The sequence below is a fragment of the Rattus rattus genome, chromosome 7 (assembly GCF_011064425.1).
Source record: "Rattus rattus isolate New Zealand chromosome 7, Rrattus_CSIRO_v1, whole genome shotgun sequence".
Lineage (NCBI taxonomy): Eukaryota > Metazoa > Chordata > Mammalia > Rodentia > Muridae > Rattus > Rattus rattus.
The window spans coordinates 31,307,958-31,335,876 of NC_046160.1; the positions used below are offsets into that span (position 1 = coordinate 31,307,958).

The following is a 27,919-nucleotide window of genomic DNA, read 5'->3' on the forward strand; positions in this document are numbered from 1 at the left end:
TGTGAAGAGAAGTCTTGAGAATCCCAGGCAGCCCAGAGTGCCCTGGGGCCCGTTTCTACCCCTGCCATTAAGTGCAAGTGGCTGCATAGATTCCAAACTAGCATCAGCTGGACATTTAAGACGTGAGGGGGGTGAGATGCTTGTTTCATGTTAGTGTGCTTGGGGGTTGGTCTATTACGGAGTAGTAGTAATAAAAACCTCCACTACCACTCGTCCTTCACCTAATGTGACTCGAGTCCTTTTGTGGGCTGCCTTCCAGTTGTTCATATACTATACTGCGCAGTAGGTTTTAGTGTTGGTCTCCTACTCAGCCTTTATGACGTTTGTCCATGTTGTACGTACCCAGTCTCTCCGGCGTACTTTACTCACCTAAACCTGTAATGGTAAGCTAGTAGGTCAACTCCACCACCAACACAATCAGCCGTCACAGATGTCCTGGGACAGGTCCTCATAGGTCCTTTCTGTGAGTGTTTTGTTGTTGTTTTGCTTTGGCTCTCTTTGGGGTGGGGCCGTGATGGATAATACAACCAGGAATAGAAATGCTAACCCAGAAGACACACATGGCTTTTCTTCAGTGTCAACCGGGCCAGTCAGTCTACATTAATCATAAAGGAGGACTAAAAAACAAATCAAATTTTTATTCACACAGCATCTACATTTTGCTTATAAAAAGAACTAGTGGGCCTGCGAAAGCTTTAATTTCCTAAGTTTCTGATAGCTTTCTCTCAGTTTCTTTCACTCTGATCCTTCTCAGTGGTCTTACTCCAAATGCCACCCCGCTACTGGAAAAAGCCACCACCATATCCCATCCCTATTCCTTGCTCTTATCTTGCTGTGTCTCGGAGTTTGACATTCATGCGCATGTATAGTCTGTACACACACACACACACACACACACACACACACACACACACACAAACACACTAGTGTTGGGTGCATAATAGGTAGTCAGCAAAGATTTGTTATGAATGGCTTGCCAGAGCCTTGTGTAACAAGGTGGCTCTCCTGGTTTACCCATGCTGCCCTTGCTGAGAGAAAACAGTACTGAAAGGTACAGAATCTCAGACATTCTCGGCCATACTTCTTCACATGTACAGGGGCTCAAGGTGCAAGGGCTTCTGTTCACTCATGGAGATGTGCTCTCAGGGCAGAGTCTAGGTACCTTGCTGTCCTACTAGCTTCGCTTAGTCACAATTACTTGTGGAATGAATTGGGTGGATGGAATCATTATTTTCTGACTAGTCATTTGGTAGTTCTAAGAAAACGAAAAATGGTTACGGGGAAAAAATGTACTCTGTTAAGAGGGCTTTGGATCAAGGAAAGAATGCTGCAGTGTTTGATAAAAGTAAGCATGGACTCCACACAAGTTATTTTAATTGAAAGAGATTTCTCATGTAGGTGGTTGGTTTTTGGTTTGTTTGTTTTTGTTCTGTGGTCACAGCAGCTGCCCCTGAAAGGCTTAATAGCTAGTGTGCAGTTCAAATCTTGAGCAATCCATCAGAGGAAACGCAAGTAGACTGCACTGCGTGAAGACGCTGAATATCCCCAGGCATGGTCTGAAAATGCCAGCCCGATTTAGAGTTCTGGGTGACATCTCTCCCCCCACTCCCCAAGGTCAGAAGGGTCAGTTTTGTTCCATCATGAAAAATAAAAAGTAGGGCTGGAGAGATGGCTCAGCGGTTAAGAGCACTGACTGCTCTTCCAGAGGTCCTGAGTTCAAATCCCAGCAACCACATGGTGGCTCACAACCATCTGTAATGGGATCTGATGCCCTTTTCTGATGTCTCTGAAGACAGCGACAGTGTACTCATACATAAAATAGATAAATAAATCTTAAAAAGAAAAAGAAAAAGAAGTAGTACACTTTTTACTTTTAACTTATTTTGGACGATCCTACCCACCCACCAAATGCCCCTCCTCAGAGTTGTGTGGATCATAAGGCATTGTTGGCACCAAAGTCACACTGAGATAAAGTTTATTGTCACATAATGAGCATTGTTTTCCAGAATGAACAAGTCTCCTGTTTTCTTTAAATGTTACATGCCATATTAATTAGCCCTCTTTGGGGGAGGGGCTGGATGACAAGTTGGAAAGTGACTTTCCTTTCCCCCCCCCCTTCAGTCATTCTGCAAATTCCAAAGATGTGTGTAAGGGTAGATTTAGTAAGTCATCACTAGCTGACCCCTATGAACATTGAGCTGAAAATGGTAAATTAATAATTAGGGGACTAAATCAAATATTAGAAATTTATTTGGGACATCTATTGCCACCTTTCTGGAAGCCTCTGAAACGTCAAACAAATCAATACATTCCCATTATTATGTTTTTACGTTCAATATATAATACCTTTGTGTCTATAGATATATAGATAGTTATACTTAATGAATAGTTTAGCAGGATTTTTAAGTTGTATACTGCATTCATCCAAAACAGCTCTTTCCAGATCGAGAGGTTACAAATGAGGTAAGAATTAAGGCAAACCCAAAGGCATGCAAATGTAGTACATTTATATTCACTGATAATACAAGCTGTGTATTGTATGTGGGCCAGACAGGAAGCCAAGGGCCCCTCCTGTGTCTGTCCAGTACTATTTTACAGGAGAATGGTGACGCAGCCCATAATAAGTTACATTACCGTGGGGGGGTCTCAGTGCTACTAATATTATATAATCAAGGAGACACAAGCATTAGCAAAACATGTACAAGAAATCATAGAATTCTTTGCAGCACGCTTCTGCCCAGGCTTTGGAGGAAGATGTAATTTGATGAAATGATATTACACATATCACATTGTGGCCGGTTGTTGGGTTTTTATAATATATGCTTTTAAAATTCATTAGCAAATGACATTCTCATGCACACAAGTGTTTCAAACACAAGAAGCAAGTCCATTTATAGGTAGTCCAAGCAATTGTGTGTGTGTGTGTGTGTGTGTGTGTGTGTGTGTGTGTGTGTGTGTGTGTATAGCTGCAGACTGAATGGAACATCAAGACTTCTGTGCAGTCCATAGCATTGACATCAGCTCATTTCTGAATGTCGCACTGCAGGAGTAATACAATGGAAGGGTCGCTTTTTGCAGCTTCTTTGAATTCATCCAATGTAATCTGGTCATCTTTGTTCTTATCCATCTTGCTGAAAATCTTGTCCACTCGCTGTTCAGGCGTGAGGCCATCCTCATTCATTTTCATCATGATCACAGTGCCCACCATCTTGTAGATAGCCTTGGGAAAAAGAACGTGGTAGGCGGCATTACAAGAAACCCAGGAGTTTGCTCTTCCTGTCTCCCTTCACCTAATTAGATCCTGTTTATCCTCCCAAACTTAGTTTCCCTTTCCCCTAAGAGGTTCACTTTTCATGTTCTAAGTTCCCATGGCAACAAGTACCTTTCCTTGGTGGAATATAACACACACTTTATTATTGTGCTAGCTAGTTTCTGTCAACTTGTCATAAGCCTGAGTTATTTGAAAAGAGGAACATCAGTTGAGAAAATACCTCCATTAGATTACTTGTATGATTTTTGTTATTATTAATATCGATAGGATGTGTCTAGCACACAGGGGGCAGGTGATGGTATAAGATAGCAAGCTGAGTAAGCCATGAGGAGCAAGCCAGTAAGCAGCATTCCTCAGTAGCTCCCAGTCAGTTGAGACCTCTAGGTTTCTGCTCTCCTTGAGTTTCTGCCTTGACTTCCCTTAACAGTAGACCATTACCAGGATGGGTAAGATGAAGTAAACCATTTCTCCCCAACTTGCTAATTGGTCATGGTGTTTTATCACAGTAATGGAAACCCTAACGAAGACAGTTACTGCAATTGCATTGTCTTCCTCACCAGAGTGTACTAGGGACTAGATAGAAATCCTGTGTTTTTCTCACTTCTTCAGGACTTAGCACTGCTATGCTTATCGAATAATAAAGCTTCAACAAATATTAGCTAAAAGAAACAATTCCATTTAATTGGATAGGTTGATGGAGATGGAGTGTTTCATATTGGCTGGTCCTGAAATTTTATCTGTGGTGGCTTCTTCTGAGTTGCGATCCTTTAGTGGGACTATTCCAGCCCATTGAATGTGAGGAGGTAGGGATGGTTACATAGGCTGAAGCCGGGGATGTAGATAGCCAGATCGCGGTGGGATCCTCAGAAAAGATCTACACATCTGTGCCTAGAGGCCCAGGACACCTTTTCTGGAAAGGTTTTAGTGTGTGCCACTGAGTTTAGCATTTATACATGGGTGCTAGGGATGGAACTTGGATCCCCATGCTTGTAAGGTAAGCTTTCAGCCCTGCCAATCACTCCCAATATGCTTTACTGACTCATCGCCATGGTTTTTTCTAAACATTTCCATGCCTTAGGGCTCAGTCTTCTGAAAAATGCCCCTTTCGACTTGTACTCACATTGATTCTATGCCTTTGTTCATTTAAATTCGTGGGTTAAGTCCTGTCTTACACAGGGAAGGGTCTATCCACCCAGAGTGGAAAGACATCAGGTACCATACAAATATTACCATGCCACATTCACTAGGTCCAGAAGCCAGTAAAAACGATTAAACATGCAAAAAAGAGGTGCTCTGCCCCAACCAGATGAGAAGTCCAGCCACAAAACCTGTGTGAAGAATGCACAGGGTTGGGCTAGAGAGTCGACTCCGCCATTAAGGGCTAGGCTCACAACCAAAAGGATAAGGGAATGCCCAGGGTTTAAGGGAGAAAGAATGAGCTAGAAAAGAGAAGAAAGAGGAGAACCCCGTGGCTGAGAAAGAGAAGTGACTGCCATTGTCTAGGTAGGCCTGGTGTGACCCCAGGGGACCTTAGTGCTCCTGGGGCTCATCTGAACCTCCTCGCCAGACCTGCTTCTCTCTAGTCAAACACGGTTTCATAGAAAACCTGTGGCCAGGGCAGATCATGTAAAGACAGTCTGTAAATCATGTCTCAACAAGACAGCACGTCGTCCAAGCCACAGGAAGTGATGGATCCCCAACCCCCTCTAAGACAGAAGTTCTCAACCTGTGAGTTGAGGGTGGTTAAGTCGAGGAACCCTTTGAGGGTTCCATAGCAGATATCCCAATAATTTCATGGTTGAGGTTATCCCCACATGAGGAACTGTATTAAAGGGTCATGGCGTTAGAAAGGTTGAGAATCATTGCCCTAAGATGAATTATTGCCACTTTTTTTTTTTAAGTATTCACAGCTTTATCCTCAGTACTGCTGATCTTTTTCAAAGGTGGGATTTGTCAAGATACTGAATCAAAGAGGTTTCTCCTCTCCCTTCTCCATTGTGTGACAGCACCCAGTCCAGAGTGACCGATCCTTCCTTGCACCCTTTCTGAATCACCCTACCAAATCTGCCACCCTATGAATACTGAAAACCTAGGTGATGGTTAGCATTCACTGCCAATCTGGACGGATGAGAATCACGTAGGAGACAAGTCTCTGTGCATCCATGAGGGAATTTTCTAACACGTTAATTTGAGGTGCAAAGATCCACTTTAGCTGTGGGCAGCACCTTTCTCTAGGATAGGGCTCTGTACGAAATCTAAAGAGAAAGCAAGCAGAGTGTCCGTACTTAGCCCCGTGCTTCAGAACTGGCTGCAATGGGACCGGCTGCTTTAAGCCCTTGCCTCCTGCCTTCCATTCCTTGAAGGATTGTAACAAACTCTGAACCAGAGTAAACCTCTCTTCCTTTTTTTTTTTTTTTTTTTTTTAAAAAGATCTATTTATTTATTACATACACAGTGTTCTGCATATATAGCTGCCTGACAGGGCACCAGATCTTACTATAGATGGCTGTGAGGCACCATGTGGTTGCTGGGAATTGAACTCAGGACCTCTGCAAGAGCAATCATTGCTCTCAACCTCTGAGCCATCTCTCCAGCCCAAACCTCTCTTCCTTTAATATGCTTTTGGCAGGTGTATAGTCACAACAGTGAGAAACATAGCTTTCCTGGCTAGTTATGTCACCTTCACAAACGCTGGAGGAATCTGAAAGGAGGACCTCAAGTTCCTCTGGACAATTCAGCTATAAGACTTTTCTTAATTAGTGATTGATGAGCAAGGCCCAGCCCGTGTGGTTTGGTTTCTATAAGAAATGCGACTAAGCAAGCCATGAGGAGCAAGCCAGTAAGCAGCATCCCTCCATGGCCTCTATATCAGCTCCTGCTACCAGATTCCAGCCCTGTTTGATTTCCTGCCCTGACTTCCTTTGACGATGGTCTACAGATGTGAAAGTGTAAGTCAAAATAACCCTTCTCTCCACAAGTTCCTTTAGTCATGGTGTTTCATCACAGCAATGGTAACCCTAACTAGTAGCCAGTATACCTCTTTTTGCCTTGATTAATAAGTAGTGTGACTTGTGCAACAGCAGGTATGTTTTTGTTGATCTTTGGCTGAAGGACATTAACGACAATTTGAGAAAAAGTTTAGGGAATAATGGGATTGGTCATTAGGGGAGGAAATGTGGCAAGAGGTTGAAAAAGAAGAAACCTGGAAAAAGCCACTGGGAAGGAAGCTCAGTGTGAGGTTGCAGAGAGCCAAGCTGCATGTGAAAAGGAAAATAGGGTTGAACTGGAGGGAGATGAGAAAACAAGGCCCGCCCTCAGAATCTTTCGACTGTAGCTAGCCTCATAAATAAGCACCCGATTAGAGAACTAAGGTACTATTTGGTAGGCCCCTTGGAGAGCTCTTGTAGGCACTGAAGACACAGCAGGAAAAGCCAGAGGAGGATAAGTGACTGCACATACCAAGAAAGAGGGTGTGTAATCAAAGCATCCAACTTCAGAAGCGGGCAGAGTAGGGTAGAGGGGTGGGTTAGGTGAAGGACTACTGGCTGCCTAGGAAGTCGAGTGGTATAATGTGGGGAGTTCCTTGGGCTGCTGTCTTCTACCTTTATTCCAGCTCCATCTTGCCCATGATAAGCTTATTTCTCTCCCTGGGCTTTAGTGGCTACTACAGTGATGGGCCTGCACACTAAGACCATCCAATTTAAAGACATCAATACATCCATCGGTTCTAAGTGCCTGTTAGGTTCGAGACACTGATTCAGGGTCTGGGTAATATAGGACCTATGTTCTGTTATACAGTATATACAAAGGGTGACCTGCGGCAGTGTTAAATGCTAAAAAAGGCCCCTTCTTGGTCAGGTTAGACTGTGTTGGGATAATATGCGTGCATTTGGGAAGGGTTACTGGAAGGAAGGCTTGGTGGGAAGTAAGATGTGAGTAGAGTAGAAGGTGCATCCTGGGCTCAAAGAGGAGAAACTCAAGAGAGACGAAGCACTATGAGAACGCTAAGGGGGCTGGCATATCCCAGGAGGCAGCACAAGAAGAAATGTCGATTGATGATCTAACCAGAGCAGTAGGCAGAGGAATCATGGGTTCTTACCAAAAAGATCTCTGAATTCCATTGAATCTTATGGGAGTGGAGTGGGGTGAGGTGAGGGGACCCCCACAGCTGCTGGCTATACTGGGCTCTGACCCAGTTCAAAATGCTATAAGGAAGGGATTGTCATGTTCAGCAGGGTCCAACAAGAATAGGAACTAGAGGCTGACTAGATAATAAATACCCTTTGCTCCCAGAAAGCCCACGTTTTGTTCAAGGCCTTGTACTAAGTGAATGGCTAAAACACTAGTTTTAGTTACAGGAATGCCCCACTTTTGGCTCTGCAACTGCCCTGCCCTGCACTACAATGGGGACACGGTGGGAAAAACCAAAGCTTGGTGCACAACTAGCAGAGCTCCCAGAGACTGAGAGGAATGCGTGTCTAGGATGGCTTCTGTGGGATCTTCCCTGCCCACTACCTTGTGTCCCCTCTAGAAGACCCACCTCGATGATCTCCAGCATCTCCACCCTGGTGATCTTGCCGTCACCATCCAGATCATACATGTTGAAAGCCCAGTTCAGTTTCTGCTCAAAGCTGCCTCTGGAGGTGATGGACAGGGCACAGATGAACTCTCGGAAGTCGATGGTGCCATCACCATTCTTGTCGAAGGTGCGGAAGGCGTGCTGAGCGAACTTGGAGGCATCTCCATAGGGGAAGAACTGCAAAGAAGACACAAGTCACACGTCAGGAGCGGGAGGAAGTAAGGTGCAGAGAGGCGCAGGGTAGAGTTTGCATCGAGAATGGGCAGAGGCTCATACAATGCTCATTACAGTGCAGCCTAGCTACGGAGCGCGGTTGGAGACTGTGTGGGCTTAATCTGTCAGCGGAATGCACTGGGCTGATAATGAACACCGGAAGGGAGGCAGAAGGGGAGGCCTTCTCTCCGCTTTCCTTGAGCATGAGCATAGACCATTTCCTGTGGGGACAAGTGGCTTCCGGTTGGATGAGGTCCAGTCATTCAACACCTCACTTTTTGTAGTTCTAGTCACCACCGGGGCAGGACAGAGGCAGGTAGCAGGCCACATGGGGCGATGCAACATAAATTTCTAGGTTCCTTTAGGGTCATCACACCACAGGATGCAGGGACTAGTTTTCTGCATCTGTCTCTGATGCCATGACACAATGTGTCACCTCCCTGGGTGAGATTCCAGTTGTTTTGTTTTGTTTTTGAAACAGGGACTTTTCTTTTGCAGAGCAGACATTTAAAGAGCCATTAAAAATAGAACATGACTAGGCTTCACTTGTGTGAGAGAGACATAAAGAGCTTTCTTCACAGAGCCAGCAGGCAACAGGCTGTGTGGGTGACAGAATGGACACAAGGAGCAGAGGAGAGGTATGGCTGAGACCTTGAGAGCCAGTTCACAGTGGTCCTGGTGCCCCTAAGACAGGATCCCCGGTGTGCCACGAACAGCAGGCAGTTCTGAGCACTGACCGCCACATACATGTATCTCAAGACCTCAAACCAAACCAAAAGCAAACTGCACTGTCCAAAGCTTGCACAGAAGGTCTGCTTGCATTCTGGGTGACTATATCATAAGTACGAGTCATCGGCAGAGCACAGGGTTGGTCTCTGCTGTTCCTGCCCTAGGTTTTGCTTGAGTGGGAGAACCATGTGAGCAGCCACTACTCTGATGGCCACCAGTGTGCTCTCATTAGCCTATCTGTCCCCTTGGCCTCATTGACTCTAGGGCTATGGATATACAACTTGTCCTTATCTGCTAGGTTCTCCTATGCCCTATCCACCCTCTTCTTCCCATACCCAGAAGCCCACTGAGACATAGATGAACTTCCTCCAGGTCTATCAAGATGGCTTAGTGGGTAAAGGTGCTTGCCGTACGACACAAATTTGATCCCAGGAGCTCAAGAGGAGAGAGAGAACTGATTCCCAAAAGTTGTCCTCTTGACCTTCACCTACATGCTATGCCACCTGTGTGCCCACACTCATATACACATCGTATATCATGCACAGGCATGCATAGATTAATAATAAAATAATTTGTAATTGGAAAAATAAAATTCACCATAGAAATAAAACAGGCCTTTTCATATCAGGACTCTATGTGTATGGCCTACACAGCATTATAGGGGCAGGAGAGGCCACTGCAGACTGGTTCTAGTATATTGATTCTCAACTTGTGGGTCAGGACTTTTTTGTTGGGGGTTGTGGAATGACCTTTCCACAGGGGTTGCCTAAAACCAAAGGGAAACAGACATTTATGTTATGATTCATAATAGTAGCAAAATTATAGTTATAGAGTAGCAACAAAAACAGTTTTATGGTTGGGATCACTATAACATGAGGAACTATATTAAAGGGTAACACCTGGGGGCTAGAGAGATGGCTCAGCGGTTAAGAGCACTGGCTGCTCTTCCAGAGGATGAGGGTTCAATTCCCAGCACCCACAGAGCAGCTCACAACTGTATGTAACTCCAGTTCCAGAGACTGACATCCTCACACTGACATACATGCAGGCAAACACCAATGCACATGAAAAAAAAGTTAAAGGGTCATGGCTTTAGGAAGGTTGAGGATCACCTGGTAGCTGTCATTTCTCTATTCTGTTCCTATTTCTGTCATTGTGTAACAAAAATCACTCCAACATTTAGTGTCTTAAAAGAAGGGCAATTGTTTTTGTTTTTCATTACCACAGAAGATACAAACTTCAAAACCACTTATTGCTTTCATATTCTTCCCCTTCCCTCAATTTCTCTTGAGACAGGGTCTCACTTTGCAACCCTGCTGACCTGGTACTCACTCACCAGGCTAGCCATGAACCCATCGGCTTCTGCTTTGTAAGAATCGGGTTTACAGACCTGTGCCACTACACCCGGTTATCAAACTTAACTTTATGTGGTCCTGAGGGCCAGCATTGGCCTTCGTTTCCTTGCTCCCCAACCATATCCCGTTTCTCCTAACTTATCAGTACTGAATCAAAATTCCAAGGCTTCATTTTTGAGTACCAGCCTGGACGTTGGGCATCCTAGACATTGGGGATGCAGAGACCAACAGCTTGAAGTCCATGTGTGCCTTGACTTCGCAGTCGCTGTACAAATCATCTGGAGTATGCCATGGACTCTGTGAACTGTTGAGAGGTAACACATGGGCTGAACAGAGATCGGGGGACCTTAGGAAGGGGTTCTGCAGGAGAGTGCTTACTTCCTTGTGACCTGCTCAGTAGGATTCTTACCCGTCTCTCCTCTAGCTACTGAGGGACTTGAACATGAGGTCTGGATGCCAGGTTCTGCCTGTGGGAAGGAGGAAATGTATACCGGACACATTCTAAGGTGCATGCTTGCTTTTGTGGGTGATGGGCACCAGGGGAGGTTGTCCCTTTATAGGCAAGTATTATTGATGTGCTCTGCTTGTAGGGAGGTTTGGTGTTTGAGAGCTGGCCCTAGAACGGAGCAGAGCAAACCCTTCCAAGATTCCCCTGGTCCCCCTGCCCCCCCCCCCACACACAGGGTGGTTTATCCAGCAGCCTTTATGCCACCACCAGAGAACACTGGGCACTTTCCTTTCCCCCCTCATTTCTGGCAAGGTGATCAGTTCACCTTTTTATGTCTCTCAGTATACTTTAAGTTAAGAGATAGCTGACAGCTTTATCTAAAAATAGCTGGACACTGCAGGTCAGTATATTAAAAATTAATTTAGAACTGGAAATTCTTGAGAGGGAAAAAAAATCGATCCCAGATCTTGGACTATAAAAATTACATGTGCCTTGAAGAAAGTCCATTTACTGACTCTGGCGGGCCGTGCACTTGCTGTGGAGGAAGCATTGGCTGGACAGCCGTCTCATGTCTGGAGTGACCATTTCCTCGGAAAACTCCTTCTGTCATTTTCTGAGCTTTTCTTATCAGAGAATAACTCTCCTTTTGATGGCTTGGACTAACCTCAGACAGATCATTATGGAAAAACGGAACCACAGTCTGTTCAAGTCTCTCCAAGAAGAAAGCAGGGGCTTGAACTCCAACCTATTTCTCTCAGTGAAGAACAGGGCCTGAGCGTAGCTTTTCTTTCTCCTAATATTACTCTTGACTGCACTTCCATATATATATATTTCTTCAACTTCTATATTAACTATTGATATGAAGCCATTTTCACTGATTGAATTTCTTTTGTTACTATTTTAGAATAGGGTTGCCTTGTATCTAGGCTGGCCTCGAACGCTTAATCTGTCTGCCTGCTTCCTTCTCCCAAGTGCTAGGACAGCAGGCATGCATCACACACTACTGGCTTTTGAAACAAGCATTGAGATTATGCCTATATGTCTGTATAGGATACTATTGTTACCTCATTTAATCCTTATAATAAAGCCTGGTATTACCAATTTTATTTTAGATCTGGGCAGAGGTGGTACACTCAGGAGGCAGACAGACAGATCTCTGTGAGTTCAAGACCTGCCTGGCCTACGGTCTGAGTACCAGGACAGCCAAGGCTACACAGAGAAATCTTGTCTTAACCCCACTTCCCCATTTTATCTATCCATTATCTATCTATCTATCTATCTATCTATCTATCTATCTATCTATCTATCTATCTATCTATTTTATGGATAAGTAGTCAAAGCTTGAAAGATTAGGGAGTTTGTACAAGATCTAGGCTGTAAGAAGCAGGATTCGAACTGAGATCCAGCCAGCCACTTCTATCTCACTTTGTGATTCTCATAATCAGGAGTTGGTTGAGGCAATAAACAGAAATCGTCGTTTGTGGAAACATTATATAATTCCTAGCTTCCCTCATCCCCAAAGCCTGGAATTCTCTGCTGTGTTTGTCGCCACCTGCTGGCAGCATGTATGTACTTCAGAGAAACACTAGAATGCAACCCAGGATTATTTCTAAGACAGGTTCATTCTTTAATTTTCAAAACATTTCATGAGCAGCTACTATGTGTCAACCTTGTATTAACTGTTGGTAACACAAATGGAAACAAAGCAAGCATTAGTGACAGTGGAGGAATTTCTGGTAGCTTGAATAAGAATGGTCCCAATAGGTTAATGTATTCAGATGCTTGATCCCTACCTACTTGGTGGAACTAGTTTGGGAAGGCTTAGGCCTTGTTGGTAGATGAATGTCACTTGAGATTTCAAAAGTCCACGCTGCCATTCCTAGTAGTTCGCTGCCTGGTGCTTGTGAATCTAGGTGTGAGCTCTCAACTACTGGTCCAGCACCAGGCCTATCTGCCAAGTGCTTCGTCCCCTCCCCTGACCACCACAATAGTCATGGGCTCACCCTCTGAAACTGTAAGCCCCAATAAACTCTTTCTTCTGTAAGCTGCCTTGGTCATGGTGTCTCATCACAGCAATAAAAAAAGTAATTAAGAGAAGATATTAATTAACTACTTCATCAATAAGTACAAAATACAAATTGTATATAAATTCACGGATGAGGGGGGCAAACACAAAATTATGAGTTTTAAACTTTAGGGAAATGAGTGATTACTTCCTCTCACCTTACTACCAGGCTTAACTATCCTTTGATCTTCTGCATTGCCTAGAGTTTCAGGACCACACAAATCTCTGCCGTCACTGGCTGAACTCCACAGCCCTACCCCAGGGAGAATAACACTCAGGAAAGGAGACCCTACGAAATGCCTATGGTTTTTGCTTCTCTCTCTGGTAGAAATAGGAGTCTTTGTAGAACCAATCAGCTCTATAGCGGAAGCTTTTCCTGAGACAGGGGTTATGTCTGCATTTCTTTGTGGGGTCTACCCAGCAGTGAAGGCTGAAGGGTTCACTATCTCTAAGAGGTGCTGAGGCTTCAAGGGAGTGGTGGGTGGGAGTGGGAGCATCCTCATAGAAGTAGGGGAAGTGGGAGGTGTATGGGAGAAGGGGGAAAGGGGATAACATTTGAAATGTAAATACATAAAATATCCAAGAAAAATAAAAATTAAAAACTATTAATTTAGTATTAAAAATCATTTTCCTTAATATTTGGTGTTTATAATATCTCATTCTGATTAATTCTTTAATAAACATTATACGTGTGTTTGTGTGTGTGTGTGTGTGTGTGTGTGTGTGTGTGTATGCATGCGCGCGTGCGTGCTGAGGCCCCCAGCCTTTCTGTTCTTAATGTAAGTCATGTTAACAGCCTGTCTTTCTCCAGAAATGGTCTCAAAGCACTAAGCCTTCCATGCAGGCTGCTGTCTCTCACTCAGCTCTCCTCTGCTCCTAGTTGCTGACAGAATATGTCTCACCCATCTAGAAGTAATGAGACATGCCAGTCCCCCTTGAATCCCTTAGCTGGCCTGAAGTGGGAAGCACTGTCCACAGACCTGGCCCTGCCCCAGTCTCCTGTGATGGCTGATGTATTGTGCCAGGAGTGTGTGCACCAAGGGCGTTGCAGGACTCTGCCAGCTCCCCGTCTTCTAACTGAAGTCTATAGGTACAGCCCTCAGACCACAGAATGGGATTCTGTAAGTTAGTCAGTCTGGAACAGAGGTCAAGATGGAACCAAAGTGAAGAGACCTCTGGGTGGCTGTGCTACACTGGGCCATGGAAGAGAACCGCACTCCACCCAACCACGGGTCTCAGTTGTTATTAAGATGACCACCCATTGTCCCTACTGTTCTGTGAACTCGGTGCTGTGGACTGAACTCAGATTCTTAGGTAAGACAGGGAGAGCAGTGCCTGCCACTGTGCTACATCTCAGCCTCTTGTTCTTGAACATCCACACACCTACAAACACAGGCATAGTAATGGCTTGTAATGTGTAGTTTTAGGTCAGCTTGACACACGCTAATTGAGAACCTCAATTAAGAAAATGCCTCCATAAATTTGAGCTGTAAGCAAGCCTGTAGGGCACTTTCTTTTCCTTTCTTTCTTTCTTTCTTTCTTTCTTTCTTTCTTTCTTTCTTTCTTTCTTTCTTTCTTTCTTTCTTTCTTTCTTTCTTTCCTTGTTTCTGTAGTCAGGGTTTCTTTGTGCAGCCCTGGTTGTTCTGGAGCTCACTCTGTACCCTAGGCTGTCCTCCAACTCATAGAAACTGGCCTGCCTCTGCCTCTCAAGTACTGGGTTTGCTCTGGGGACATTCTCTTAATAAATGATTGACGGAGGAGGGCCCAGATCATTGTGGGTGGTTCCATCGCTGGGTTGGTAGTCCTGGGCTCTATAAGAAAGCAGGCTAAGCAAGCTGTGAGGAACAAGCCAAAAAGTATCATCTCTTCATGGCCTCTGCGTCAGCTCCTGTTTTGACATCCTTTGGTAATGGACTAAAGATGTGGAAATGTAAGTCAAATAAACCCTTTCCTCCCCAAGCTGCTTTAGTCAGTGTTTCATCATGGCATAGTAACCTTAACTAAGAGGAGTTGGTACCAGGGTATGTGGCATGGCTGTGACAGACCTTACCATGTTGTTTTGGGTAGGATTGAGGAAGGACATTAGGATTTTGAACTAGAAAAGCCATGCAGTGTTGAGATCTCAGTGGGCTATTTTGTAAGGACTTGGAAGATAAGAATGCTGAGGGCAAGGCAGATGATGGAGGCCTGGCCTGTGAAGTTTGACAGGGAAGGTTAAAGATTATCAGGGCCATTTGTTATTTTGAACTAAGATCTGTGGTTCTGGTTAACTGGGGCTGAAGAATTGGTGGTGATTAAGAAGATGGCAGAATGGGGTTGGGGATTTGGCTCAGTGGTAGAGTGCTTGCCTAGGAAGCACAAGGCCCTGGGTTCGGTCCCCAGCTCCGGAAAAAAAAAAAAAAAAAAAAAAAAAAAAAAAAAAGTGAGCTCTCAGAGCAGAGCTGTCTGAACACTTTATTAAGAAGATGGCAGAACTATGAAGTGAAACCTTTGCTTTCCTGGGATACTCGAGGCTGGTCAGTTGGAGCTGAGAAATTAGAAATGACTAAAAAGAGTCCAGCATCACTGAAATCTTCTGGAAAGTGTTTCCTGAGGGTCAGCACACAGAAGCTGTGTTCTACACATGGCCAAGTGCTGGCAGTTGAACGTGGTAGCATAAATAAGGACCCAGGTGGTGCTAGTTTTGAAGCCATGAAGGGATCATGGAGAACAGCTGAGGTTTGGCACAGTGTGGTGGGATGGAAGTTCCTGGAGAGGCCCAGGAGAGGCTATTGGTAAAAGTTTAGCCTGGTTTCAGCAGATGGCATTGACATTTCGAAGACGCCAGTACCATGGGATGGCTACCAATAACAACAGTAGCTATGGTGTAGAGCCAGAGAAGTGAATCGAGCCCTTTGAAGGAGCCCAGAAGATCATGAGTAGAGCCCAGAAGTAGGGCATTTAATTATTTACCCTCTTGGAGTGTGGTTTTGCTTTGCTATTCCCTCTTTTTTTTTTTTATAGTTTTCTTTTTTTTTTTTTTTTTTTTTTTTTTAGATTTATTCATTTATTATATATAAGTACACTGTAGCTGTCTTCAGATACACCAGAAAAGGGCATCGGATCTCTTTACAGATGGTTGTGAGCCACCATGTGGTTGCTGGGAATTAAACTCAGGACCTCTGGAAGAGCAGTCAGTGCTCTTAACCACTGAGCCATCTCTCCAGCCCCCGCTATTCCCTCTTAAAGTAAGAGAATATTTTTAAGTTTTACATGAGCTCCCATAGTGGAGAGATTTTGAATTTTTAAAAAGAGATTTTGACAGATGCTAAAGAAAGAGGAACACTCCTCCATTGTTGGTGGGATGCAAACTGGTACAACCACTCTGGAAATCAGTCTGGAGGTTCCTCAGAAAATTGGACATTACACTACCTGAGGACCCAGCTATACCTCTCTTGGGCATATACCCAAAAGATGCTCCAACATATAAAAAAGACACATGCTCCACTGTGTTCATAGCAGCCTTATTTATAATAGCCAGAAGCTGGAAAGAACCCAGATGCCCTTCAACAGAGGAATGAATACAGAAAATGTGGTACATCTACACAATGGAATATTACTCAGCTATCAAAAACAATGACTTCATGAAATTCATAGGCAAATGGATTGAACTAGAAAATATCATCCTGAGTGAGGTAACCCAATCACAGAAAAACACACATGGTATGCACTCTCTGATAAGTGTATATTAGCCCAAAAGCTTGAATTGCCCAAAATACAATTCACAGACCACATGAAGCTCAAGAAGAAGGATGACCAAAGTGTGGATGGTTCACTCCTACTTAAAAGGGGGGACAAAGGGTTGGGGATTTAGCTCAGCGGTAGAGGGCTTGCATAGCGAGCGAAAAGCCCTGGGTTTGGGCCCCAGCTCCAAAAAAAAAAAAAAAAAAAAGGGGGGAACCAAAAATATTCATAGGAGGGGATATGGAGGCAAAGTTTGGAGCAGAGATAAAGGAATGACCATTTCAGAACCTGCCCCACATGGGTATACAGATCATATATATATAGCTACCAAAACTAGATAAGATCGATGAAACTAAGAAGTGTTTGCTGACAGGAGCTGGATATAGCTGTCTCCTGAGAAACACAGCCAGAGCATTTCAAATACAGAGGTGAATGCTAGCAGCAAACCATTGAACTGAGAACAGGGTCCCTGTTGGAGGAATTAGAGAAAGGATTGAAAGAGTATGCAACCCCATAAGAACAACAATGCCAACCAACCAGAGTTCCCACAGACTAAACCACTACTCAAAGACTATACATGGACTCACCCATGGCTCCAGCTGCATATGTAGCAGAGGATGGCCTTGTTAGACACCAATAGAAGGAGAAGCCCTTGGTCCTGCAAAGGCTGGATACCTCATTGCAGGGGAATGTCAAGGGTAGGGCAGGAAGGGGGGGATGGTTAGGGAGGGGGAAAACCCTTATAGAAGAAGGGGTGGGGGATGGGATGGAGGCTTATGTCCAGGAAATTGGGAAAGGGAATAGCATTTAAAATGTAAATAAAAAAATATCCAATAAAAAAAGAGAGATTTTGAATTTTTTTCCCAAAGAGACTAGGTAAGGGAACTGAACAATTTTACTGAACAACTGGCAATTTTAAAAAGTTATTTACATTTTTAATTTGAGATTTTTGGGGATGAATGAGAAGGGAAAGACTGTGGCTTAACAGTGATGTGTTTGTGTGTCATCTTGACAAGAGGTCAATTGCAATGGCTAGTTTTATGTCAACTTGACAGAAAACACAAGCTAAAAATCATCTAAAAGAAAGGAACCTCAAAGTCTCATCTCATCATGGAGGCTGATCTCAGAGAGGCTGCAGTACCATTTACGAGTCTTAACATCTTCCAAGATCACTTGCAGCTTATGGGTAGGGAATAAGAGGAAAATGATGCCTGGGATCCCAACTGCAGGTCATGTGACCCACTCCCTTCCTTCCACTATGGAGTATATACAGCTTCCTTACCATTACCATAGACCTACCCATCGTGTACTATTCTGGTAGCTTCCATGGCTTCCAGGTCCAGAGTCTTTACTCCCAGAGAGGACAGGATGATTATATGATGCCTGGAGGGAGAAGCCATGTCCCAATAAACCTCAGTGTACATACATTGGGCTGATGGTTGACAAGACCTTGAGGCTAACCTGGTGTTTTAGTTTTGGCCACCAGCTTTTCAATTCCATGAGGTCTAACCCAGGACATGTTCTCAATGCCTTGGCCTCTCTGTTAACTCCACTGACATGGGACATTGCTATCTCTGACCTCTTTCCTGCATATCTACTCTTAGGTCTCCAGTCCAATCTCTCCATAACTCCAGAGGAAGCAAGGGTCCTATCAGGTATCCAGCTGCCATCTGAACCTTTGTGTTCAGTTTATGGGCCCTTTTCCTGGGGCTTGTTACCCGGAGGCTCTTGCTGTGCCTTCTGGCTACTGCCCTGCTGTGTGTGTCTGTCTCTGTCACTGTCTCTGTCCCTCTCCCGTCCCTGTCTGTTTGTCTGCCTGTCTGCCTGTCTGCCTGTCTGTCTGTCTGTCTGTCTCTCTCTCTCTCTGTGTGTGTGTGTGTGTGTGTTTGTGTGTGTGTGTGTGTGTGTGTGTGTGTGTGTGTGTGTGTGTGTAACATTGTCCTCCTACTGCCATTGTCTGAAAAGCCCCTTTTTACCCTCTGTCCACCCCATGCTCAGTTTTTCCTGGGTCAGGTCAATCTTCTGCAGTCACTGTGTGCAGTCCAGTCTTCGATAACAGTTATAGTTGTGAAGTGCCCATAGGACTGCTGACTTATGTCCTCTGTGAGCTAAACAGAGTGGTGAATGATTTTTGCCACCACTTTAATCTCTGGTGCCTGGTACTAGGCCAGGCACACAATAGGTCTTCAATGAATAAGAAACAGCATAGCAAGTTAGCTCAGACTGGTGGCACCACTTGCAGTCTTACCCAATGGGCAATGCAAGGGGAGAAGTGTGTTCTGAATGCTCCTGAAGTCAGCTGTGCTAAGGAGGGCTTACCATTTGCCTCAAGCCTCATTGTCATTACTTATCTGATGATTCATGGGAGATGAATCATCCTAGAACAGCACGAGCGCTCTATCAAGTGGTGGTGGGAGGTGAGAGAGAGAGAGAGAGAGAGAGAGAGAGAGAGAGAGAGAGAGAGAGAGAGAGAGAGAGAGAGAGATCCCCTTAATTAGAGATGGTGAGTTCAAACCCACTTTCTTGTTTATGTGTTCATTCAATGGACACTCACAGGAGCCTGTTGGGATCTGGCTCTAAGATGCATGGCCAAGAGGGAGGCCTAGCTGGAGACTATGAAGGAGAAGCCTTCATAGGTCTGCCCTCCTGTGGGTAGATGTAATCATGGCACATCCAAAACACCCAAGCTTCTAGGAAAGTGACTGGGGGTACAATCCCCCTTCTCCACCCCGGAGGGCTACTCAGGTCTCAGAGCTGCTCCATCTCCTTGCTCTTTGTAATAATATACATGTTTTCTTAATCAAGCCTCGCTGGCATTGCGTTTATTGCAATGCAATCTGCTTTTTTATGGTTCTTGCACATGTCACTGGGTTTTTAGAAAAGAACTGATCTTGAAAGTCAGTAAGTCTTGAAATCTTGTAAATTTCTAGAGAAGAGAGTTTGATTCTTGGGTCGGAGGACACATTAGGACACATGGCCTAAATGGGATGATGGGAGCTCCATATAGCCTGTGGGAAACCCAGACAAACTCATTTCCAAGTTTTCTTCCCTTTGGGATTCTTACCATGGGAAGAGCAAAATCACCTTATGACTAAGGAATGTAAGGAATGTTTTGTATTTCGTTCTTTATTGTATCTTCCCTTCCTCTCAGAGTCAGCCCGGCACATGAGATGGGTGCTTTCTACATGCCTGTTGTAAGGATGCCACGTGCTATAGAAGAAAGGACGTGACAGGGTATCAAGGCGTGGCTTACCTCTAAGACTCCTGTTACTCTGGATATAAAGGGAGGGATAAATCAAAGAAGCTTCAGGATTCCTTCCAGTTATAATTTTTAAATTTATTTTTCTGATTCTGAGTAAAATATAAAATAAACAGGCAGAGAAACAGACAGATGCAGTTGGGTGTGCCTACAATTCCAGAACTCAAGAAACCAAGGCCCGGTGATTGGGTGATTGAAAGTTTGAAAGCACATACTTTTTTTTTTTTTTAAAGAATTATTTATTTCCAGGTATAGGATACATTGTAGCTGTCTTCAGACACACCAGAAGAGGGGCATGGCATAGAATCCCATTACAGATGGTTGTGAGCCACCATGTGGTCACTGGGAATTGAACTCAGGACCTCTGGAAGAGCAGCCAGTGCTCTTAACCACTGAGCCATCTCTCCAGCCCAGAAAGCACATACTTTTAATGGATCACTGTCTCCACTTCTATATCTCTACCTCTCTCTGTTGCTATCTTATCTCACTGTCACTACCCCTTTTAAAAGTATTAGAGATCCTGAAGTGTACTGTTGGCTATATGGACCAAATTAATTCTCTTTCCTTCCATTCAATACACAATTTTCAGTGTAAATTGGGTCAACAGCATCTTGATTAGGGAAAGGGGATTCCTCCTTTGCTTGATGATAATCATGAGTCACCAACTTTTTCTCATTTGTTACAAATAGGAGGTCAATAATAAATCACAGCCTGGGAATTGTCATGCATTTCCATTTAGAGCCAATGTGGTATATTAGAAAGAAGGTTAGTTGTTGCTCATAAAGCTAGTTCATTCTGAAATTAGGCAGTCGGTGAGCATTGTTGAAGGTGCTGGCAGAAACACGACTGTCATAGGGAGAGATGGAATGCAGCTACTCACCTGGCTTTCTCTTTCGTTGTTCTTCTCAAGTGGACAACATGGCAGATTTTACCTGATTATTTGTTTTCTCCCTGACTTCTCCAGAACAAAGCGGTCTACTTATAATCAAGTCATTTCATCCTACACTCAACTCATTTCATGGCCATCTCAGGGACACCAGTGAGAATGCCCAGCCTGGCTACCTCTCAGAATTCTACACATTAGGTCACCAATGTAATACAAGGGAACAGGTGACAGCAGTGACAGAAGTTCCAGTTGTGAAAGAGGAATGAGTGTGATACATGAACATATAGAGTCCTGTTGCAAGAATACACATATGTCCTCTGTTGTCTGAAGGAAGGAATTGATCTACCAACTCTAACATGCTCTTCTAAACCCTGCCAACCACTACTGCCCTCTCTTCACCTTTCAGATTATACAAGTTCCACATAGTCTCATCTCTGCTAATGCAGGTGTAGGATGAGGTTTGATAACAGAAGGAAAGACAAAGAAATCTTGTCATGTAAAGAAGTGAGGGTTGGGGACTGACTCAGTTGGTAAAGTGATTGCCATGTCAGCCTAAGGACTGAGTTTGAACCTCAGGACCTATGTATATAAAAAAAAAGTAGGCTAAGTGTTATGTGTCAAGCGAAGCATGGTGAAAGTCAAGACAGGGGGATCCCTGGGGCTCACTGACTAACTAGCTTAGACTAGTTGGTGAGTTTCAGGCCAAGTGAAAGAACTTGTCTCAAAATCAGAAAACAAATACTCAACAGATTCCCAACAAAACAAAATAAAAAAGTCAAAATGGAAAGCACCCAAGTAATGATTTTGGAGATTGATCTCTGGTTTCTTTATATATGTGTATCCACAGGCACTCCCCATATATGTGCATTTCCACACATGAACATATATACACGTGTGCGCACACACACACACACACACACACACACACACACACACACACACACACCACAGTAGGTAGGATGCCACAGTAGTAGGTAAAAGCTTTGGGGACCAAGGATATGGGATTGGATCTCACTTGTGTAGTTTACTAGATGTAGGACTTTGATCTAAAGGTTTATAATGACTTCCAAAGCCTTAATTAAGTCATAAGAACAAGGGGTTGATTTGAGAGTGAACTGGCTGCTGTCCTGATTGATCCAAGGATACACAAATTGAGTTAGAATGCCTGGAATTGGCACCTGTCCTTCCACTTGTGGACTGACCACATGGTGGTATGCTGACTCCTGCATGGTGTTTGCTTGGTGATAAGTTAGCAATGAAAGATACTGTTGATGGCCTTACTATTACTGTCTCTCTGAGAAAGGCTGTGTTCCATACATGTGCCAAGAATATGAAGAACTTTGAAAAAAAAAACCACACAGGTGGTGATGTTTCATTCATTCATTTGCCCTTCTTCCTTCTTGTTCTTATTCTTCTTCCTTTTCTTCCTTCCTTTCCTTTTCCTCTTCCATCGTCTTTTTCCTTCTTCTATCCTCTTCCTCCTCCTCCTTTTAAAAAACCCCTGAATTGTAGCTGAGGATGACCTTGCACTTCTAATCTTTTTACCTTTAGTTCCCCAGTTCTGGGATTATAGGTGTGGGCTTCCAAGTCCCATTTACATGGTGCTGGATATTGAACTGAGCTATATCCCAGCCCTGTTTTATTCTTTTGTGGAGAAAAGATATGAGTGAAGTGAAAGAGTAATCATCCTGTATATCTCCATTATGGGCTAGGTTTTGGCTAGATACTTAAATGTATACAGAAAAGCATTAAAAATGTTCCGGTCTCATGTGGCGAGTACAGAATCACAAACTTAGTAACACAGGAAGGTCAAAGGTGAACTCAGCTGGAGAGTACTAGGGCTATGGGTGTTCTCTCTCAGTACATGTAGAGCATATGCTGGTCCATCTATGTCTATAGTCAAACCCATGTAGATGCAGGTCATCCAGATAAAACATCTGGTAAGCATCGGTGATCCAGTTGAGTCAAGGGATGTAGCCAACAGGAAAAACTCTGGGGAGTTCAGGTTTTCTTTTTCTTTCTTTTTTTTTTTTTTTTTTCAGATATTTTGAGCAACATACTCCTTCATGATACCAGTTTCTAGGAGACCAGTAAGTGCAGATACTCTCAGAGGAATACCAGGAAGTCCCGAGCTTTCTTTTTCTATGGTGCTAGATCCAGAAGCTAGGTTGGGGAGGACATCTTGTTTGAAATAACGAGATCTTGAGTGGGATGAAAGGAACATGGATGATGAGACAAGGGCTTTTTTTGGGGGGGCGGGGCGGACCAACCCATGACGTTTTTAGAATTCATGTGCACAAATACAAGGAACTGGATCCTGCCATGTAGGGTGGCTGTGCAAGGACTTTGGACACCTTCCTTGCTACCTACTGAGACAAATATCTATGAGAGACCGGAGTAGCCTCAGGATATGTTCTAGGAAGGACCTTCCCTCTGTATCACTTTCCTTCTCAATGTACGTCCTTGCTCTTTGCCTGATCTTTTCCTAGGGAATAATGTTAGAAAAGTTCTATCAAGTTTAACTCAATGGTACAGAGACATCAAATAGGGATTAGCTGTTGATACGTGGGGAATCTGGAGTGTGTGCCTGGGGTACAATGGCAAAGCTCCTTCCACACCCAGGCACGAAGGGCAGGTGGATTCTTGTGCCAGATATGGGGCTTTCTCTGCTTTCAAACATCCTGTGGGGCTGTAAAGCAGGCCTAGTAGACAGGAGGAAGAGTCCTGGTCCGGGCTGGGTCACATATTGACTGATCAACACTTGGCAAAGGGCTAAGCTGTCTGAGCTTGTTTACTCTTACACAGAAAAGGGAATTTACTCTCTGTCAGCAACCTCTGGAATGCTAAATCTGTACAATTTTTGATATTGTCTTTGACAAGAAGCACTGATTTAATTATACTTTATAGCACTATATGCCAGGCATGTTTCCAACACTTATGCATGTGATCCTCTGTCAACCCAGTGATCTAGGTACCATTGCTATCCTATTACACAGGTAAGTAAAGAGAGGTACTAGGCCAGTGGGTCATGACCCCTTTGAGTATAGAATGACCATCAGTATAGATGTCATCTAAGACCATCGGAAATATCAGATATTTACATTTGGATTCATAACAGTAGCAAAATTAGTTATGAAGTAGCAATGAAATAACCTTATGGTTGGGGTATCACCATAATATGAGGAACTGTATTAAAGGGTCACAGCATTAGGAAGGTTGAGAACCACTGCATTAGGATATTAGTTAGTGGCAGGATCTTGAACTCAGGCAATTTGGACCTAGGGCTAGACATTTCACACCTCTCATCAAACTAAAATGGAAACACAGATGTGAAAAAGTGCAGATTCTCCATTCTATCATTATGGGCCATCTGCATCCATTGTAGTGAGACCTAGGCAACAAGAAGATACCCTGGGGCTTAGTAGTGCTTAGAAATCTCTGAGTAGTCAAAATGCTCAGACATGATTTAGTGCCTGTGGCCTCTGGAAAAAACCCAGGGCTCTTGACTTACTTGTTCAAGAAGGTCCAGGTATGTGTGTGTGTGCGTGTGTGTGTGCACATGCGTGCATTCACATGCTTGTATGTATATTTATATGTATTTGTGTATGTGCATGCATATGTGTTTGTGTATTATGAGTGCATGTATGTTTCCTGTGAATGTGCATGAGTGCATATATATATGTGTTTATTGTGTGAAAATGTTGTATGTGCAAGTATGTGTTTATATGAATGTCTTTATTATTTAAGATTGTGTCTGCATTTATGTGCCTATATTGAATGTGTGCATATGTTTGTATAAATATGTGTATGTGTTCTTAGGGAGTGTTATGTGGGCCACACCTAAGGAAGTAGTGCATCAATTGAAGGACACAACAGAGGTTTCTGCCTGTGGTTAGTTTGGATGTCACGCTCTGCCAGACACCTGTTGCAGTGGGTACAGTATAAACACACCGTGATGGGCTCTAACCGGCCTGAGCAGATCTGGGCTTCTTAAACCACCCCGATCAAGTTCATCTCTTAGGGGAAAATGAAAATTCTCACTGGGACCAGTTTGGAAGGGATCTGGGTTCAGCATATTGATGACATCACAGGAGCTGCCTCCACTGATCCAACTGGGGTCTGATGACTTCTCTGGGGTCTTCAGGGTCTGAAGCAGGAAACTTAGACACACTGAACAGTCGGGGAGGCATCCTGGAAGGGGCAGACGATGAATGTGGCTGAGGCTGGCAAGCACCTTATTGTGCAGACAGAGCAGGCAGTGTTGGAACTGGAGGCCAGCCTATAGCTGTCCAGTGACTCAGCCGAGCCTGCTTGGAGGGCAACAGGCTGGAGACTGATGCTGGGGGCTGAGCTAGGCCTGAGGAGTCTCCCTGCCACCCCGTCCTTGTTTATTGTTGGATATCCTGACTCCCAGCAGGGAAGCTCTCCTCTCACAGTTCCATATTTATCTCTGAGTCTGCAGGGAAAGCAGAGAGCTGCCTCCCACAGCCTCCCAGGCTCATGAATAAAGATACCTCTCCTAGGAGAGATCTCCAGGTTTTCCCTCAGGGGAGGGCAGGGCCAGTGGTACTTGAGAGTGGGACTCCGGTAAACCAAAGGGTGGTGTCAGGAGCAGAGTGGGGATGTCACCTAAAGCACTGGAATCATTTCTTCACTTGATGCCTCAGTTTCTCTGCCTACAGACCAAGAACTGGAGCAGAATGGGCTCCTCCCTTCCAGGTGAAGCTTTACAGCCATTGATCCCGAAAGGAACGAAAATATTTTCTAACTTCCCAAGCACTCTCCAAATACAGGGCAGACTATGAGTAGCTCTGGAAAAGTACAAGGGAATACAGTTTAAAAAATGTAGTCGATTTAACCTGTCCCATTCAAAACCCACCACACCAGTATCACATCAACCCTGAATCAACACGAGAGCTGTTAATGAGATGTTCTTTTTGGGTGGGGATGGGGGTGGGAGGGTGTTTGAAATCACTGAACTCAGCTCCGCCTAGCCACATTCCAAGTGGAAATGCTAACAGAAATCACGTGAAGCTTTTGTACCAGAGTAACACCTTCCGTTTCCTTAAAAAATTGCTTCCAGTTTCCTCTTTCCCAGTTACTGTGCATCAGAGACACTGCAGAAATTACCATGGCTTTATGTAACATTCCGGAAATGTTTGTTACTTCAGCTCCTGCTCCCTAGAGATACATCAACATTTTCCCTTGCTCCAAGAAGCATCAGGACCCCCCCCCCCCCCGGGGCTGTGTTGCCTTAGAGCAGTGGGTGAGCTGTGGGGGTCATGTCAAACCCTGGGCTGCATTTCTGAAGTGTGACTTTGAGCAGAGCTCTGTGTTTCTGAGCCTCAGTTTTGGGGTGTAAAGATGTCTGTTCCCTAAGGGTAGCTGGGAGAGTTGATGCAATAGCTTATGTAAAACATTTGTAAGATGCCAAGCGCAAAGAAGATGCTAAAAAAAACGACCCATTCCCAGTCCTCCTGCTGTTGTCATGTGGATACTGGTTGTAGAATCTATCTCATAATTTGTAATGTCTCTGAAGACTAGATGTGGACGTAATTGGCTAGAAAGGACACAATTGACTTCACATTTATTGACACATGTCATTTTAACTCTTTTGGTCTGTTTATTTTAGATCCCACAACAGACTTAAAAGGTCAAGCTTGTAGATGAGGAAACAGCACAGAGAGGCAATGTTACTTCCTAAGGTCACACAGTAAATGGCAGAGCTGAGATGCAAGTGCCCAAAGGCCAACTGCAGAGCTCCCTGGTAGCACATGAATGAAGAGATTTCTGACCTCAAGTTCTGCTATCGTGTAGGGCAGGGACCCAAACCCAGATTTCATCAAACAGAGTCCCATCACTGGTATTTACAGATTTCCATTTGCCGTAACCTGTTACCAGTCCTGCTTTTGGCTGTCCTGCTGTCCAGGGCTTTCTTTGGGAGGGAATGCTGGGTGTGTCATTCCCAGAAGACCTCTGACACTTCTGGTTCAACACCAGAGCTTAGACTCTGCCAACTTTGATCATTTCTTTTGAGGATTGTACTGGCTGGTTTTGTGTGTCAACTTGACACAAGCTGCAGTTATCACAGATAAAGGAGCCTCAGTTGTGGAAATGCCTTCATGAGACCCAGCTGTAGGGCATTTTCTCAATTAGTGATCAAGGTGGGAGGACCCAGCCCATTGTGGGTGGGGCAGTCCCTGGACTGGTGGTCTTGGGTTCTATAAGAAAGCAAGCTGAGCAAGCCAGGTGAAGCAAGCCAGCAAGAAACATCCCTCCATGGCCTCTGCATCAGTTCCTGCTTCCTGACCTGCTTGAGTTCCAGTTCTAACTTCCTTTAGTGATGAACAGCAATATGGAAGTATAAGCTGAATAAACCCTTTCCTCCACAACTTGCTTCTTGGTCATGATGTTTGGGCAGGAATAGAAACCCTGATTAAGACAAGGACTATACATTCCTACCCTGCAGCCCAGATGCCTCCTCAGGAACCTACCTGGGTCAAGCCCTGTGACTGTAGTAACTGGAGTGCTAGTCCAAAAAGCTTTTTAAGCAGTGGAGTTCTCTGAAATATGTGGAAGGATGCCCTCATGGCAAAAGTAGTGTGCCCAGAGGGGTGTGTGTGTTTGTGCACATACCTGCCTGTATGTGAGTGTGTGTGTGTGTGGGGGGGGGGTGTGTTGTAGAGCTAGGCTGGAGTCTGAGTGGGCTTTCTTTTATTCAGATCCAGCAGTCAGCCCAAGCCCACCACTTGGGGGCAGCACTGTTTTTGTGCTAATATACAGTAAGGCCTTCTTGAAGCTGGACTCTTCGTGAGATGCAGGTCAGAAGGATTCTATGAAGAAAGGCAAGTGAACAGCAATGAGTCTTCTGAGCTTGGGCCTTGAGAACTTTCCCAGTTTCGTCGAGTATCCAGCCTCAGGTACTTCGATCCTATATTGATTATAAGGAGTCCTTCTGGGTTCTGCCCACACTCTTCCTGCTGGGTACCTTACCATCCACACTCCTTGATGGTTCCCACTGGTCCGTTGTATCTCTCCTCAAAGGAAATTTCAGAGCTTCTTCCTAGAGGTTTTCCTTTCAGTCTCAACCCTGTAGCAATCCACCCTCTGCTGAACCAGTGATGTCCTCTCCGATGGATGACGGCATCCTGTATCTACCATGGTAATGTACCACCCCCACAGCTCTGCTATAATGCCCTTCAGAGAATGCTCGGCCTGACTTACTTATAGATCATCAGTGCTTTAGAGCACAGAGTCCTGAATTAACATTTCCTGACTGATTCAATAGCTGAAGGTGGCCTTTTCCCCGGCTCTGCCGCAGACAGACAGTTCTTTTCTTAGTCTCACTATTAAATTAAACCAAGAGGGTACTTTTAAGGCCAATTTCAACA

The 27,919-nt window shown here is 44.4% G+C and overlaps 1 protein-coding gene across 1 annotated transcript in view; it reads right to left on the reverse strand.

Moving 5' to 3' along the window:
• Nucleotides 1-1,958: 1,958 nt before the first annotated feature.
• The window catches only part of Vsnl1 (visinin like 1), a 111,266-nt gene continuing 85,305 nt past the window's right edge, over nt 1,959-27,919 (reverse strand). Inside the window, exons 3-4 of the mRNA XM_032907481.1 lie at nt 7,812-8,027; nt 1,959-3,220 (exon numbers count right to left, since the gene is read on the reverse strand). Coding sequence (XP_032763372.1) covers nt 3,023-3,220; nt 7,812-8,027 — 414 coding nt within the window. The 3' untranslated portion in view covers nt 1,959-3,022. The remainder of the gene's footprint in view (nt 3,221-7,811; nt 8,028-27,919) is intronic.